At 33.2% G+C, this 16,112-nt stretch overlaps 1 protein-coding gene across 1 annotated transcript in view; it reads right to left on the reverse strand.

Annotated features, from left to right (window-relative positions):
• Nucleotides 1–16,112, reverse strand: part of LOC117786443 (bifunctional heparan sulfate N-deacetylase/N-sulfotransferase) — a 94,077-nt gene that overhangs the window by 14,261 nt on the left and 63,704 nt on the right. The window contains exon 4 of the mRNA XM_034624705.1: nt 13,483–13,692. Coding sequence (XP_034480596.1) covers nt 13,483–13,692 — 210 coding nt within the window. The remainder of the gene's footprint in view (nt 1–13,482; nt 13,693–16,112) is intronic.

The following is a 16,112-nucleotide window of genomic DNA, read 5'->3' on the forward strand; positions in this document are numbered from 1 at the left end:
CTGCATGCATTGCATATTTTATGGCGCGTCAACACGAGACCATGTGTCACATGGCAAAAAGGAGCGCGGACCGCAACACAACCCCAGGGATAGTGGGTGGGAGGAGGGGTGGGGGGGTGTTCAACCGAAAGGGGTAGTCATTCAAAATGGCCGTTTGTCCAACGGGATATTGAAAAATCGCACGTTGCGCGCTTGATGGCCAAAGAAAATAATGGAAAGTTAACTGAAGCGAGTCAAAGATGAGATACGCCCGATGCAGATACACTATATAAATGAATTGACCTATGACACAGACAGTTAACTGTCATATAGGGTTAAAGGTAAATGAGTTAAGGGTTAAAGTGACCATGGAGGCTAAGAGTTAGCAGAACTTTTACTCTAAACGAAATGAGATAAAATAAAAAATACAAAGCGAGGTGAAAGCTAAGGAAGTTAAGTGATAAACTGACCATGGAGGTTAAATTTGTATAATGAAAAGGGACTATGGAGGTTAAGAGTATCATGTCCTTGTACTTTAACTAATGTGTATCAAAAAATATATGTAATGTGAGTTAAGAGTTGATGGAAATAATAAAAAAAGTAACCATGGAGGTTAAGTTAAAGGTTAATTAGACCAATAAGAATAAGAGTAACCTTTACTTTAACTGGAGATATTCAAAGGAGATATGCAAAATGTGTTAAAAGTTAAGAAAGCTAAGTAAAAAAGTGGCCATGGAGGTTAAGTTTGTATAATTAAAAAGTGACTATGGAGTTTAAGAGTCTGATGTTCTTGTACTTTAAGAACTGTGAGTCGAAGGAGAAATGTAAAAAAAGTTATGAGTTGAAAGAGTTAATAAAAAAGTAACCATGGAGGTTAGAGTGACCAATAAGGATAAGATTAACCTGTGTTTCAATCTAACTGGACATATACGAAAGAGATATGCAAAGTGAGTTAAGAGAAAGAAAAGTTAAGTAAAAAAGTGACCATGGAGGGTAAAGTTATGTGGTAGTGACTAGTCTACATTTAACAGATCACCTATTATTTAATTTAAAGCAACAAATCATATAAAAGTGATAAATTCGGCTGTCAAGTGACCATGGAGGTGAGATTGTGAGTAAAATCAAGTTTTATAGTGACCATGGAGTTGTTTTATACAGAGTTTTACTTCAATTAGTGCTACATAACATTTCTGCATAAAATGGTTATGATAAATTTATATTAATTTAAAAGTGTTTGGCTTTTATTCATTTGTTTGCCCTAATCACTCTTTAACCTCCTTAATTCACTGTTACCAACTGACTGATCGAATCAAGACACCTTTTAGTAGTTGTAATTAAAAATATTCATTGCATACTTTTAAGGTGTTGAGCATTTAAGCGCTGCCTCGTTAGTCTCGACATGAAGTGCATTAATTAAAGTGTTTTAACAGCGCCAAATGTTTGTTTAATTAACTACATAATGACACTTGCCATTCTCACACTATCCCTGTCTTGCTTACTCCCTACACTTCTCTCTTACTCTCTCGCATATACATTTGTTGATATTTGAATTTTAATTGCCGACCAAGATAAACTGAGTAGAAAAAGCGGGAAAAAGAGAGAAAGAAGAAGAATCATTTGCAAGGCCCGCAGCGGATTTGTTTTAAAAACCCATTAACGGGTATTACTTGCAAGTAAATAAAGCTTGCTTTTTTAACACTCATATAAGTGTGTGTATGAGTGTGTGCTTGGGTGTGTGTGTGTGTGTAGCTCGCTCTCATTTGTTTGCATTTGTACGAGGTGTTAAATTATCCTCAGGATGCACGTAAAACTGCAAATGCCGACGTGAGCTGCTTATTTGTTGTTTGCTGCAGTTGTTAATGTTATTGCTATTGTTGTTGTCATTTTGTTAACCCAGTAACCAAAGAGTATAAAGGATAATGAGTTTGTGACAAAGTTTATTAATTTGAAAAACTGCAATCAATTTTTGTAACTTTATTGGGCACTTTTAACACAATGATTTGTTTTCTGATAGTTTTTTTAATTGCAATGTATTAATTGAAATATTTAATAGACATTGTATACTTATATCTGAGCATGTTTGATAAAAATTGAAGTAACAGAAAGTTACATTTTTTTTACACTTGATCTTGGAGCATATTTCCTAATGATCTAGTTCAATATTTCTATGTTGTGCACTTAGAACTACTATATTTTAAAATTTCGAATAAAAATAGCAATTTTAACGCTACAGTCTTAAGATTTGGCACTCACAAAATAAGATATTTTGCAGAACTTTATTTAAAATTTCTGCGCAATCAGTAAATAAACAGATCTGATATTTAAGACATTTACATAGCAATTTTTTTGCAGGCCCAACGAAGAACAACCACTTTATTTTAATATATTTTTTCCTTTTATATTTGAATATATATTAATAACAATTTATTTATAATTTAATAATTTATATAATATTTTTTTTTTTAGTAAAGTTGTTTTTTACTTTAATACTAAAATGTTAATATTGCATTATTAAAAATCAATATTTCACCACAACTTTTTTAAATTTATTTGTCTGAAAAATTGAAAAAAAAAAACATATACACTGATAAAAAAAATGTTCTAAAATCAAGATTTTGATCTCATTTCTTCAGTGTATGATATTTTTTTATATAAATGCAGGTGCTGTTTTTTTTTAATATGCCTTTTAAGATTTTAAATGCATTTTTTTTTTTAATTTTTATTTAATTTAAGTGTTTAAATGCAATGGCTGCGACTGTAAGGGATGCTGGGTATCTAAAAGTCGAGCAGCTTAGCTATAGTGTTGCTACTTGTGACTACTATTGTTATTGCAACAGTTATTTCCTGTGTTGTTGCAACTGCTTGAGTGTCTTGCAAGTTGCAACCCCGTTGCGACGTGTCGCTTAAATAAGCTTAGTTTTAGTTGACTTCCCGCAGTCGCACTTTGGCTTACAGCTGAGTGTTGCCTCTTTGCCACAAGATGCCCTTTCTCCCCCCTACCTCTGCTTCTTTCTTTGCGTGTTGTAATTTCATTAAGGCGCTTTAGCGGCAGCTTCAACTTTGTTGGCATCTTCAGCTTTGCCTTTTTAAGCCTTGAGATAGACAACGATTTTCACTGCTCGCTTATCGATATAACCACAATAAAAGCGTATCCTTAAAGCACAAATTTTATATCTTTAATTTGATCTTTGTGGCATAAACAGTTGCCAACATTTAGCAGCTACAAAATGGGCCAACAACTTGGCCAACAAGTTGAAACAGCCGTTCAGCTGATTAGCTGTGAGAAATGTCGCAATTAGGCGAACAACTTGCAACTTGCGTAATTGTGTCGCCTCACACTTTGTGGCACACACGTGTTGCCAATCACTGTGAACACTTCTGCAAGTTTTTCTACAGATTAAACACAAAAAAAAAATGTGCCAATTTCTGAGTTAAACAAACGTTTAATAGCCGAGGAATAAATCGATATAAATTGGATACAGCGAAACTATTTCTTTAACGAACTTAAGCGTAGAGTTTGTTATAGCCAAGTTTAGCTGTAGTCATTATTTTAATTAAAGCTACGACTAGATAACCTCTTAAAATAAATGAATTAGAAAATAAATTAGATTAAAAAAAAACTTTAATAGTTTAATGTCTACAACAGTATGTATAAAGTATTAATTTAGAATTCGCAACTATACAAAATAATTTAATTTTAATATAAAAAATAGATTTTCTATATATTTCTTATTTTAAATTAGCAGCTACTTCAAGAAAAGTCGACAGTTTTTAGTTGGCTATAGTTACAGATGAAAAATTTCTATATTTTCATATTAAAATCAGTTTTTTCAACATTTTTAACAACATATTTAATTGAGAAATCACAACTAGTTTACTAACTAACTAATGAAATAACACAGAATGTGGTTTAGCTGTCAAAATTAAATAAATTGAACTGCAATCCATTAAGAGCATTAACATAGAGTAATAAATAAGAGTAATTAACCACTTTTAGCATAATTTAGCATAATTATGTGCGCCATTCTCGATCTAAATTTATGCAATAACGTGTCGAAAAATCAATGCCGTATTGTAACTGTGTTTTAGCCACGTTTTGTAGCCAATTTCACGTAGCACGAATTAAGCTATTTTCGGCCATTAACATGACCTACAATTTGCACTTAATATTAAGTATACGTAAGCACGTGTGGCCGTCTCATCTATTATACTCCACACACACACACACATACAAACACAATTCCTTGTCGAGTTCTTCCGACACTTTCCAACACTCGCTTTTACTTATGTTTAAGCCAGTCGCTGGCAATCTATACATACATCATAAATAAGAGCCAGAGCCCACAAAGCAACTCAGTTGACTCTCTTGCTCGGGACACTAAACAATGTGAAATTTATACAACAAATGGTCATTGGGGTTGAGAAAAGGAGACGGCGGGCATTGAGGCAGGGAATTGGAGCTGAGGATTGGGGATTGGAAAACGAGCTCAGCGCCAGTCGCGGGGCAATAAATGAGTTTAAACTAGAAAATTTATTATACGCGGCAAAACTACTTAAGACGACGGCAAACTCCGTGCTATATAAAGCAGGTTCAGCTTAGGGATGGAATGATTATCGGTTAAAATATATATCGATATTGACAGCGGAAAAATTACATATATCATAATATATTAAAATTAATATGCCATAGTAAATAATTATTATGCATATTTTATTTTATATATTTATATGAAAAATGAATAAAAATATAAGAATATTTTACAAAACATCGAATAAGAACTCGTTATATCGTGCAGACAATGGCTCACAGCTTATTTGACCCACAACCCTTAAATATAACAAAGTTTAATAAACGCTTATGTCATTTATCTATAGATGAAATGAGATAATAATAAAATTTAAACGCAGTTTTGTTAACAAATGGTTAAATTTGTATATGGTAAATGTTTTTAATTAACTTTGTATTCCACCAACATTTATAAAACTCTTTGTCCTGACTGACTGATCATTGTGAAGCCCGAACCGTAAGAGCTAGAAGGTTGAAATTTTCACACAACTTAGTTGAGATAAATTCATTGTTTATTATATAAGAATTAAGCGATGGAAATAAAAAATGGTTAATTATATAATGGTTAAAGTAAGCTGTATATTGCATTGAATATCTGATAGTTTGTTTTTTTTTTATATTAATATCGGTGCCTTTTATCGATATGCCATCACTAGTCTGAGCCGAGGACACGCAAAGGCAACGTCCTTACAACATTGTGGCATCCTGACTTTCGCGACTCCCCCACACTACCCCACACTCCCCCTGTCGCCTGTTTAGGCCAATATAATCAGACAAGGCACGGGTTGTGGCTTCACTTACGTACATTTCAGTTAAGGAAAGGGAACAGTTTCTATGGAAGACAGCCTGCTGCTTGAGTAATTCAATAAAATAAGCAATTTGTTGAAAAATAACAACAAACGGCGCACAAAAGTCAGACCAGCCCAACTTGTCACACAAAACAAGGCGTGGCACAGTATACCCACCCGCCTCACTTTCTCTATGCTCATTCAACCCTCTTTCAATTGTGGCAAGCTGAGAATGTGGCAGTGGCAACAACGATAACAGCAGCCAATGGCCCCATCATGTGGCAAGAGTGCGCGCTAGAGAAAAATATTTTTTATTTATATTACACACACCAAAACACACACACACAAACACACACACACGCCGACATACACTCGTATAGTTACATATATGTGGACTATATTGTATAGTCATATTTGCTGCGAGTCGACTTCTAGCTTTTGTCTGAGCTACTTGCAAAGTGGGACGAATTGGTAATATTTTCAAATGCAAAATATTACCCAAAGGCATAGTAATATTTATAATAATTTTAAAATAATTTAATTCTTAATTTAATTTAAATTTTTATCCAATTGATTAAAATTTGTAAATACTTTTTTTACAACTGCTTGAATAAATAAATTTATTTTATATTTACACCGATGCTCAATATAATTAATTCGTCAGAATAAATTTATTAAACATTAAAATATTTTCTATAAAACATTCAATTATTATGACAATATATTATATAATATTAAATTAAATAAAACTTAAAAGAAATATTTAATATTTAAGTTTTAAGATGCGTTAATAACCAAAAACTACTAGAAATTTAGAAAACATTTTATTTATAAGACAAATTATTCTTAACTAAAAAAAATATTTGAGTCCATTATTCTTGACTTTTCTTTTAGTGTATGTGAAAATTTATATAAAAATTCGCAGGCAAGCGATACATAAATTTTTTTTTTTATATGCTCATTTTATTGTTATGTGCATTTAATTTGATCATGCGCCCCACTGTGCCATAAAATGTTGCAGGTTAACTCCATTGACTTGTGAAAAATTGAAAATAAAAATTTTCCGCGACATTATTAAAGTAAACATTGGCGCAAAAGGGTGTGATTATGATGAGTCAAGGAGTTGTGGCAGCTGCCACATAGAGTAGACGTCAGGGGGCAAGGTGGGCGAGGAGAAGAAGGAGGAGAGAGGGTGGAAGGGAAGGGAAGGGAAGGGGAGGCAGCTAAAACAGCAGCCAAATCGCATGACGTTGCCATGGCAAGCTTCCAATTGTGGTGGCTGTTTATGGCGTTCGCCATGTGTCTGTGAATTGACGTCAGCGCAATAGAAGATGGTTTTTTGGGTGGTGATTTGGGTGGTGGTTTCGGTTGCTGCAGTCATATCGAGTAGTTGCTGCTGCTACTGCTGCTTCTGCTGCTGCCTTTTGCCATTTCGCGTTTTAAAAGTTTCGGCTCCCAGCGGCGCAATCAGCGCCAACGAAGCCAACAAAGGAGATGAGCGCAGGTTCTATGGCTGCTGCCACAGCAAAGCATGCTACATTATTCAGACGCACACACACACACATCACACACATAGACACATCTACACACTCTACTATGGAATATTTGCTCATTTTTTAGGTATTTATTAAGAATTTATCAAGTAAGAAACAAGACCTTTTTGGTCTAATTATCAGAGACCGTAAATAATGATTATTATTTTATTTTTTTATATAAAAAAATCACTCACTTCACGTAGAAAAAACTAATTTCACATAAAGCTTCAGTTTTGTACAATCTTTTCATTTATCGCATGATTTTTAAAATTCTGATTTTTAAGATTTTCTTTAACAATAATAATTATTTTTGATCAAAAAAATAAAACTCAAAAATAATGATTATTTGTTATCAAAAACATAAGCTCAACAATATTGATTATTTTTGATCATTTATTAAGATTTTATCAAGTAAGAAACAATATATTTTTGGTCTAATTATACATCAATGTATCGATGACTCTGTAAATAATTTTTAGCTATTTACAACATTACAACATCAGTATCAACAGCCGAGTCGATAAGGCCGTGTCCGTCTGTCCGTCCGTCCGTCTGTCCGTCTGTCCGTCTGTGTGAGCGCCTAGATCTCAGAGACTATAAGCGATAGAGATACCAATCTTTCACCAAAAGACTCTAAGTGCGTTTGAACAGGTCAAGTTTGCTTTAAAATTTTTGACAAGCCTCCTTTCGTACCCGCAAATCGCGAAAAACCACCACACCCACAGTTCTTAAGATAGCACAGTTTTTATGATAAAAAACGTTATATTTTAATATTATCTATAATCTCACTTAACCGCAACAAGATCGGACAAGTAGAACGGAAGTAATAGCTAACCAAAGCTATTATTTTAATATCACCTAAAAGTATGCAGTAGTTTTAATTAGGTATATAATTTAATAAATTTAAGAATTTGTCAAGTCTGTAAATAATTTTGTGGACATTTGAAATTGCTTTTGGTTAGCTTTTGCGCTGTTAGAGATTTTAATAATATGCCTGATGAATGCGAAAAGTTTCCATAGTACGCACACACACACACACACACACATACGCGGCACATGATAACAAGGATGCTGATGACTTCCTGCTGCTGTTCTGCTGTTACCTCCTGACTTTGCTCCTGATTTGACTTGGCTCCTGCTGCTCTGCTGACTGATGTTATTAGCGTGTGCGTTCTGTGTGCCTAGGCACAAAAAGCCAAATCAAAAATTGAAAATAAGGTTAAGTAGCTATTAACCGCATAATGTGGGCGTGGCATTTGGCAATGCCAATGCCAATGGCAATTTAATAAACGCGCTACTTGTCTTCTATATTTTTCGGGGGTTCTTCACGTAATTACCTAGGAAATTCCATTAGAATTTCACGGCGCATTAGATGCCAACATTGGCAGCCAACTTGGCGTGTTAATGCTTTTGGGGCCACTTGTAGTCCAGCTTTGGGTTTTGTTGGCCCGCATTTGTAGCCTTACGGCCACTTTTCAGGCGTAAAAAAGTTTTGAGCAAAAACTTTTGCATACTTTTCGGGACAAGTTCTCGTATTCTTATTTTCTCTCTCAGGGAAATGCCATTTGTCTGCGTTGCTCAAGCACAAAATTGAGTCGAACAGCAACAAAAAGGGAGAAAGAGTGGCAAAAGAGAAGGTAAAGAAAGAGAGAGAGGGAGAGAGAGAGAAGGCTGTTTGAAACTTGGCAATCAATCAATTTGGCTACTGCAGCTAATTGGGGCACAAAACAAAGGTATGCCAAAGGGTCTCAACTAGTGATGTGCAAAAACATCGATATATCGATTTTTTGTAAATGTATGACAACAATTTCAAGTCAATTTGATTATCTAAAAGGAAATCTATCGGTGTAAATAAAAAATATGAGCTCTCTCTTAATACAAAAAAAATAAAAATAAGATAATCTATAAGCAGTAATAAAAATCAGTTTAAAAATATTGTACCAATATCTATTCTATTTTCTGCACTATTTTAAATCTTGATGATAAACTATTACTTTTTCTAATGACTTCAAGTAAGCATTTTACTTATATTCTAAAATATTAAATTTAATTTAAGAGACAGCGTTTTTTATTTAATGTATCGCAAAGCATTTAACTCCTATTCTAAAATATTTAATTTAACTTAAGAGACAGGGTTTTTTATTTAATGTATCGAAAAAAGGAGAAGGAGAGAATTGAACCCACTTATTTATGAAACTTAAAGATTTACTAAAAAATTTATAAATATCATGAGTGCAATTTCTAAGCTGCTGTAAAAACTATATTGATTAGAAGTTAGAATAAATATAAAACAAGTCAACAAAATTGTAAGAATTATTATTAAATATATATTTATTTTAAACGCACAACATCTAAAAATAAAAGAAGAAAAGTAAGCCGAATGACATTTATTAAATATTTAGATCTTCCCTTAAAGTTATTTATAATAGGGTAAATAAATTTAAAAGCAGCAGTTCATTCTCAAATCAAGAGCACCTTTTAAAGTACACATTAAATCATTAATTTGTCAAACAAATAAACTATTAAATATCGCCATAGTTGCATCGATTTTAAATCACATCACTAGTCTCAGCAATTAACTGACCAGACTTGCTAACTCCCTCTCTCTCTCTTCTCCTTCTCTCTCTCTCTCTTTCTATGTAGGTGGTGGCAAGTGAATGTCGCGCATTTTTCAGACAGCTAATTGAGTGGCAACTTGGGCGCAATTTGCAGCAAGGCGCGACGCATGCTCATAAATAATTGTTAATTAAGTAGCACCTGCCACACATATACATATACACATACGCACACACAGAGAAAGAGACAAAAAGACAGGAAGAAAAGGGAGACAGGAAGACACACAGAGACAGTCGTTAACTTTAATGAGTTGGAGATAGAGAAGCTGGTAATGTTAATGAAATTGCGAAGCTGCAAGTCAACTGAAGAGCTCTAATGAAGTCATTGATAAGCGCGCACACACACACACACAGACACGCACACTGATTAGCTGTTGCAGCAATAAGTACAGTCAAAGTCAGTTGCATATTCGGTTACTGCACAGAGACAATGGGTACATCAAGAAGACGAAGATGAAGCTGCATTTGGAATTGGGAACCTCTCTCGTATTTGTGCTGGAAATCTCATTAGAGTTGAAGCACTTGCCCTGACAACAGCAGCAGAGATCAACAACAATAACCTTTGCACTTACACAGTGCGAAAAATGTTGCACTTAAAGTAATTTTAAATAAAAGAAAATATTTATAATATAAAATGTTTTTTTTTTTTTTGTTCTGAACTGCTTTCTATTTTAACCAAAGACAAAACAATATTCTAATAAACCAAATGTTATATATATTATATATTTTACGATGAAAAATATATGTTTTTTTAAGACAATACCATTTTGTAATGATATAAATAAATACTAAGCAACAAATTATTTAATATTCGAAATAGCTCTTTTTTTTTCTTGGACAGAAAAGTTGTAAAAAAAAAAAAATACATTTGAAAAGAAATTATTTTACTTGCTTTAAATTTTTCTTTGATATTTCTTAAGAAAGTAAAATATTGTGGTAAAATAGAAAAAATTTCAAATTACTATATTATAAAAGAAAGAATTTCAAAATATTATTATATATTCAGAATTTTTTCTATTTTTCCTTGATAATTTAAAGATTATTTAAATACGATTTTATAATAAAGAAATTACTTTACTTTATTTTCAAAGAATCAAGTTAAGTTAATGATTCTTTCATTATTTTTTATTATATTAGATTTTTCTGGATTCTAGTTTAAGAATCAAACCTAATATAATGATTTTATTATTCACTATTTATCATGCAATTTATTGATTGGAAAGAATTTCAGGTACGTTTACATCTTACTTTTAAAAACACTAAGTTATTAAAATACTTAGATTGCTTAAAAATTTTAAAATTTAAAAATGAGTTCAAAATCTAATAAAGTTTTTATTTATATGTTAGTAAAAAAGAAGAGTTTAAAAAGTGTGAATTTTTAAGTACAAAATACTTGATATTTTCGCTCTGTGTACTTGTAGTTTGGCTATGACGACAAAATTTAATTATACAACACAAAGCAACTCGAGCTGGAGCTGAAGATGGAAGCTGGAACTCTGTTGCCTCTCAAGAGCAACGACAACATCAACAAAGCAGCAAATTGAAATTTTTAGCCTTTTGACTTGTAACTTGCCTCCATCTCTCTCTCTGTCTCTCACTCTCTCTTTCTCTTAGCTGGATTTTCCCGTAGTAACGCCTTATAACCGCAATTTGCACACGTGCCCTTAATTTCTCATGTTAAAGTGAAAAGTGTGAAATGGCTAAAAGAAAATACTTATATATGTATATACAAAAAAAATGTTATTGAAAAGTTGGTATGCCAACGCCACGCCCCCTCACTACTCCCTCTTTTTATCCCTCTTTTCCGACTCCCTCTCCTCGTCCGGTTAGTTTTATAATTGCGGTTTTACAGGAGGCTGCAGCCTGCGGTCAACAACACACAAAGCATTCTCTGGCTAAAGAATTGCTTTTTTTTATCCAGTTGGCTAAAGGGAGGGAAGTAGAGCGGGGGAGAGAGCGGGGAGAAAAGGTGTGTGTATAGTAATTGGAATAATGGTGCAAAGCGAAGCCAACATGTTCTGCACAATGGGATTACCTACATATATTCGCAGCTAAGCTTTCATTTTTTCTAGCCAATTTTAAGCTTGACAATTTTACAACTTTTTTCAAAGCTCAGCTAAAAGTTGCTTGTTAAGCTGGGCACATTTTTTTTAGCAAAACTAAAACTTATTCAAAATTAGATTTATAACAAATTTATAATTAACTTTTTATTTATTTAAGTTATTTGAATAATTCATAAATTTAGAATTAGCATTATTTAAAATAATTTAGTTGACGCTGATAAGTATACAACAGTTTTTTTTTTAAGTTTTTAATGATTAATTAATGCCAAAAAGTATGCTATGGTTTCATAAAGTATTACAAAAATTTAAAATAACCGAAGTCCAACCACAATTCCGCTTTATGTGATGAAAGTGTAATAAAATTAGACTTGAAATTTTAGAATGAAAACTTTTAATCCAAGGCTGCAAACCGGTACTGAACCGAGCCTAGTAAAAACGGTTCGGTTCGGGACTTTAAGCAGTATGAACCGGATTATGAACCGAACCCTTGAAATTATTTACTTTGTTTATTTACCCGAACCTAAACAGAACCGCTTTCTAAAATTAAAAGTTCGGTTCAAAAAAAAAAAATACATAAATTTTATGGTATTTTACTACGCAATGTTTTGAGACTTCGGATTAAAATAAGTCATATTTAAATATTCAAATAAATTTAAATTATCATTAAAAATTTGACTTACCAAAAAAAAATTTAATTAGTTCAAAATGTAGAGAAAAATGTACAACAATACAAATATTTTTTTGTATAAGGTTGAACCAAGGTTCGAACCCAAACCTTGGGTTCAGGGGGTATATAAACCAATTTGCGGACCGAACCGTTGTCTTGCTCTATGGTTAAAATTTAAACTATCAACCAAATTTGACTTACAAAAAAAAATTAATTAGTTCAAAATGTAGAGAAAAATGTATAACAATACAAATAATTTTTTGTATGAGGTTGAACCAAGGTTCGAACCCAAACCTTGGGTTCAGGGGGTATATAAAACAATTCGCGAACCGAACCGCTGTCTTGCTCTATGGTTCGAACCGGCGAACTGAACCTTTAACGAAATTTCGAACGCTCGAAGCCTTGTTTAAGTCAATTTGAAACGTTAAATTCCACTTCTTATAGGTTTTGGACAATACTAACCGCGAACTCGAAGCATATTAAAAATATAAAGCAATGAAAATGTTCAGTATTATTTTTAAACCGGAAACGAAACCAGATTAAAGACAAAAGTGGAAGCCGCAAAGCGACAGCTCATTAAAATTCAAGAGCTTTGCAAAACTGCTTGTTAAAATTATACCCCTTAAGTTAGGGAGAGAGGTAAGAACTGCTGAATTAAAGCATGAGGTGGCAGGTAAGAATAAGCAGGAAGAGACATGACACTGACGGTTTCCGGATACACTGGAGAGAGTGGGAGAAAGAGACAGAAGAAGAAGAAGAAGACGTTGTCCAGTCGACCAAAAAAGCATAAGTTGCCAATTAAACTCGGAATGCTTGCTTTGCTTGCTTCAACGTTTGCCTTGCAGCATGTGGCATGCAACCAGCAGCAAGAGCAGCAGTAGCAAAGGCAAAGAACGGCATTAATTTCATAACCTGCCTTTTTATGGCCAGTTGCCCAAATTGGGTCAACATTGACAATGGCCAGACGCAGACACAAAAGGCAGGAACTGCAGGGAGACGACAGACGGTAGATGTGGCATGTGGCAAGTAAGAGTTGCACAAGAGCCAAGATAGATGGCAGCTTCCACTTGCCACTCTGGCCACTTGCCACTTGCCACTTGGCTGCATTCGCAATTCATTTGCTGGTGTCGGTTACGCTGCCACTTCCGGTTGCCAGTTACTTTTTGGTGCCACAATAATTGCATCGTTGCCTTTTGCAATTATGCAAATTTGTCTGAGCTAATTGTCTATGGTTCCTCTTTATACCACTCGAGTCAAAAAGCACTTACTTGATGCGATTGTACACCAACAGCTCGGCAATATCTCGTCCCAGTCCCGAATACGTTGTCTCCACAAACACGAGCACCTTGGGATCAATACGCAGTCGTGCCTCCGAACGATGATCGGGCGCTGGCGAGGCATCACGTATGTGCTTCCCGGCGGAGTTCATCATCCGGCAGTTGATGATCGGCGCCGGATGCGTATCACGCTGAAAGACACTGTAAAAAGAGAGAAAAAATTGGGGTAAGTTTCAGCTAATAACTATGCTATAGTAATAAAGTATATTTCAGAGATAAGGAAATTTTAAAGAATGCAATCGCTTAATATCTATATATATAAAGCTGTTTGTCCAATTGACTGAGCATTGTACAGGCCAAACGGCTTGACGTGCGACCTTGAAACCTGGCCAAAATATACTTAAGATAATTACATCGTGAGCTAAGACGGCGTTTTGAAAAATTCGGCCTGCAAGTGCGTCAAAATCGAGGTTAAAGTTCACGTTTATTTTGATTTACATATAGCAGCGTTTAGTCAGCCAGCAGATCTAGTTTTTTCTAAAATTCAACAAAATTATGACTGCAAATATCTCTGAAAATAAGTCCGAAAAATTTAATTCTGACATTTCTTTAAATCATTTTATATTTGTGGAACACCCCTGCCATTAACATTTTTCAGTTGGCGCTTTGAAGTAAAAGCTACGGCTTTAATTAACGTTGCAAAGTATACTACGTTTATTTATATTTTACGAAGAGCAAGTCATATTTTTTAACGCTGAAAACTATGCTAAAGCTGCATAAAGTAAGCTTGAGTTGACACTAATTTGTGTGTTGCTAGAAAGTACGCTATTTATTAAGTGAAAGATTTAAAGAAACTTTAAGTTTACGCTGATATGTATGCTATACATTTTCAGTCAAATAATATTAAATTAAATTAAATTTAACCGGCGCCAATTTGTATGCTACATATAATTAAATAAAGTTATAAAAATGTGTGTTAGTGTTGATAAAATTTAAGCTTGTATAGAATTTAATTAAATTCATATTCAAAAGGGCATTTATTTATTTAATTAACGTCAACAAAAGAAGTCGACAAAAATAAAACACATAGTAAATTAAATTATGGGTTGTATAAAATATGCCAATAATTAATCACTTAGTAAGAAATCAGAAATAAATTGATGATGTTGAATTGACAGACAAGTGTTGTAGAGCTCAAATTATGTCTGAAAATGAAATTAAACATTCACATGTTGTTTGGTTGTATTAAAAAAAATTGTCATTTAAGTCTTTAGAGATTTGTGATTGATTGAACGATTTTTAATTGATAGAAATTGCGGATAATATAGACGATGCTGAAGATAATGATATAATTTTTTTATCAAAGCTTAATTTAAATATTAATTTACTGAGCAAAGGAAGAAAATTCTGTGCTTAGGGCAACTGAATGCAGCACAGCAAAGGTCAAAGCTGGAAAAACTAAGATTTTTCTATAGTTTTTGCTGTTGGCATTCACTTGGAATACGCGTTCTCCGAGTATAAACAAAATGCAACAAATTACGCTGTCGTTGGCAGTTGAAAAGAAAAACCTATTTGAAAAGCATAAGGAAATTTATTTGTTGTATTTACTGAGTCAAGCAGCAGTTGCAGTTGCAGCCCACAAATAATCTGTGGCAAGACAAGTCAAAGAAAAACAGCCGCAACAACGTTGCGTATGCGCAATATGCAGACAAAGGCAACAAAAGCAGCTGCTGCCAATACAATGGCAAGTCACATTGTTATTGTTTCGAGATGTTGTTGTTGTTGTTACTACTGTTGTTGTCTGCTATATCACATATCTTCATTTGCATTGCGACTCATTAACAAACCAACAAGGAGCTGCAAAAAACTGAGGCTGATTCTGAGCGACTCGTGTAACTTTATTGGCAACTCTCTCGAAACTTTTCTCATTGTGAGCTGCCAAAAGTTGTTACGAGTCCAGCCAGCTCTGGACCACCTCACCTTTGACCTGTATAGTAAAGTACAGTAAAGCATATCCTGTGTAGCCTTGTTCAACTTCACTTTTAAATTGCATTCCGTTTGGCAAAGCGGCAAAGCATTTTATTATATGGAGCTTATGCAATTTTCACAGAAGCAACAAAACGACTATAGCAAGTAGAAAGGTTACAGTCGATGTGCTCGACTTAAAGATGCCCAGTATATTAAACTTTGCAGTCTTTCTTTTTGATCACAAGGTGAAATAGATTTTAAAAAAATACAAGTTCGAAAAAAATCGTTATAAGAAATATAAAAAAAAAATATACAAAAATAGGAACAGAAAGAATATTAAAATAAGTATAAAGTAAAAGATAATAACAAAGATAAGTACGTGAAAAATTTTCAAAACAATACAGGAAAGAAAATTATATTAGATAAGTACGGATTATTAATACTAATTAAAATATAAAAAAAATATAATGACAAAATAATACTATAAAAATAAAACAAAAATGAAAAAATAAAAAAAATACATACAAGACATTAGTTGAAATGCAAATTAAAAAATTAACAAAGAAAAATATGGTACGGATTATTAATATAAATTAAAAGATAAATAAAAATATAATGACAATAATACTATAAAAATAAAACAAATAGGAAAA

This window comes from Drosophila innubila (genome assembly GCF_004354385.1).
Source record: "Drosophila innubila isolate TH190305 chromosome 3L unlocalized genomic scaffold, UK_Dinn_1.0 0_D_3L, whole genome shotgun sequence".
Taxonomy (NCBI): Eukaryota; Metazoa; Arthropoda; class Insecta; order Diptera; family Drosophilidae; genus Drosophila; species Drosophila innubila.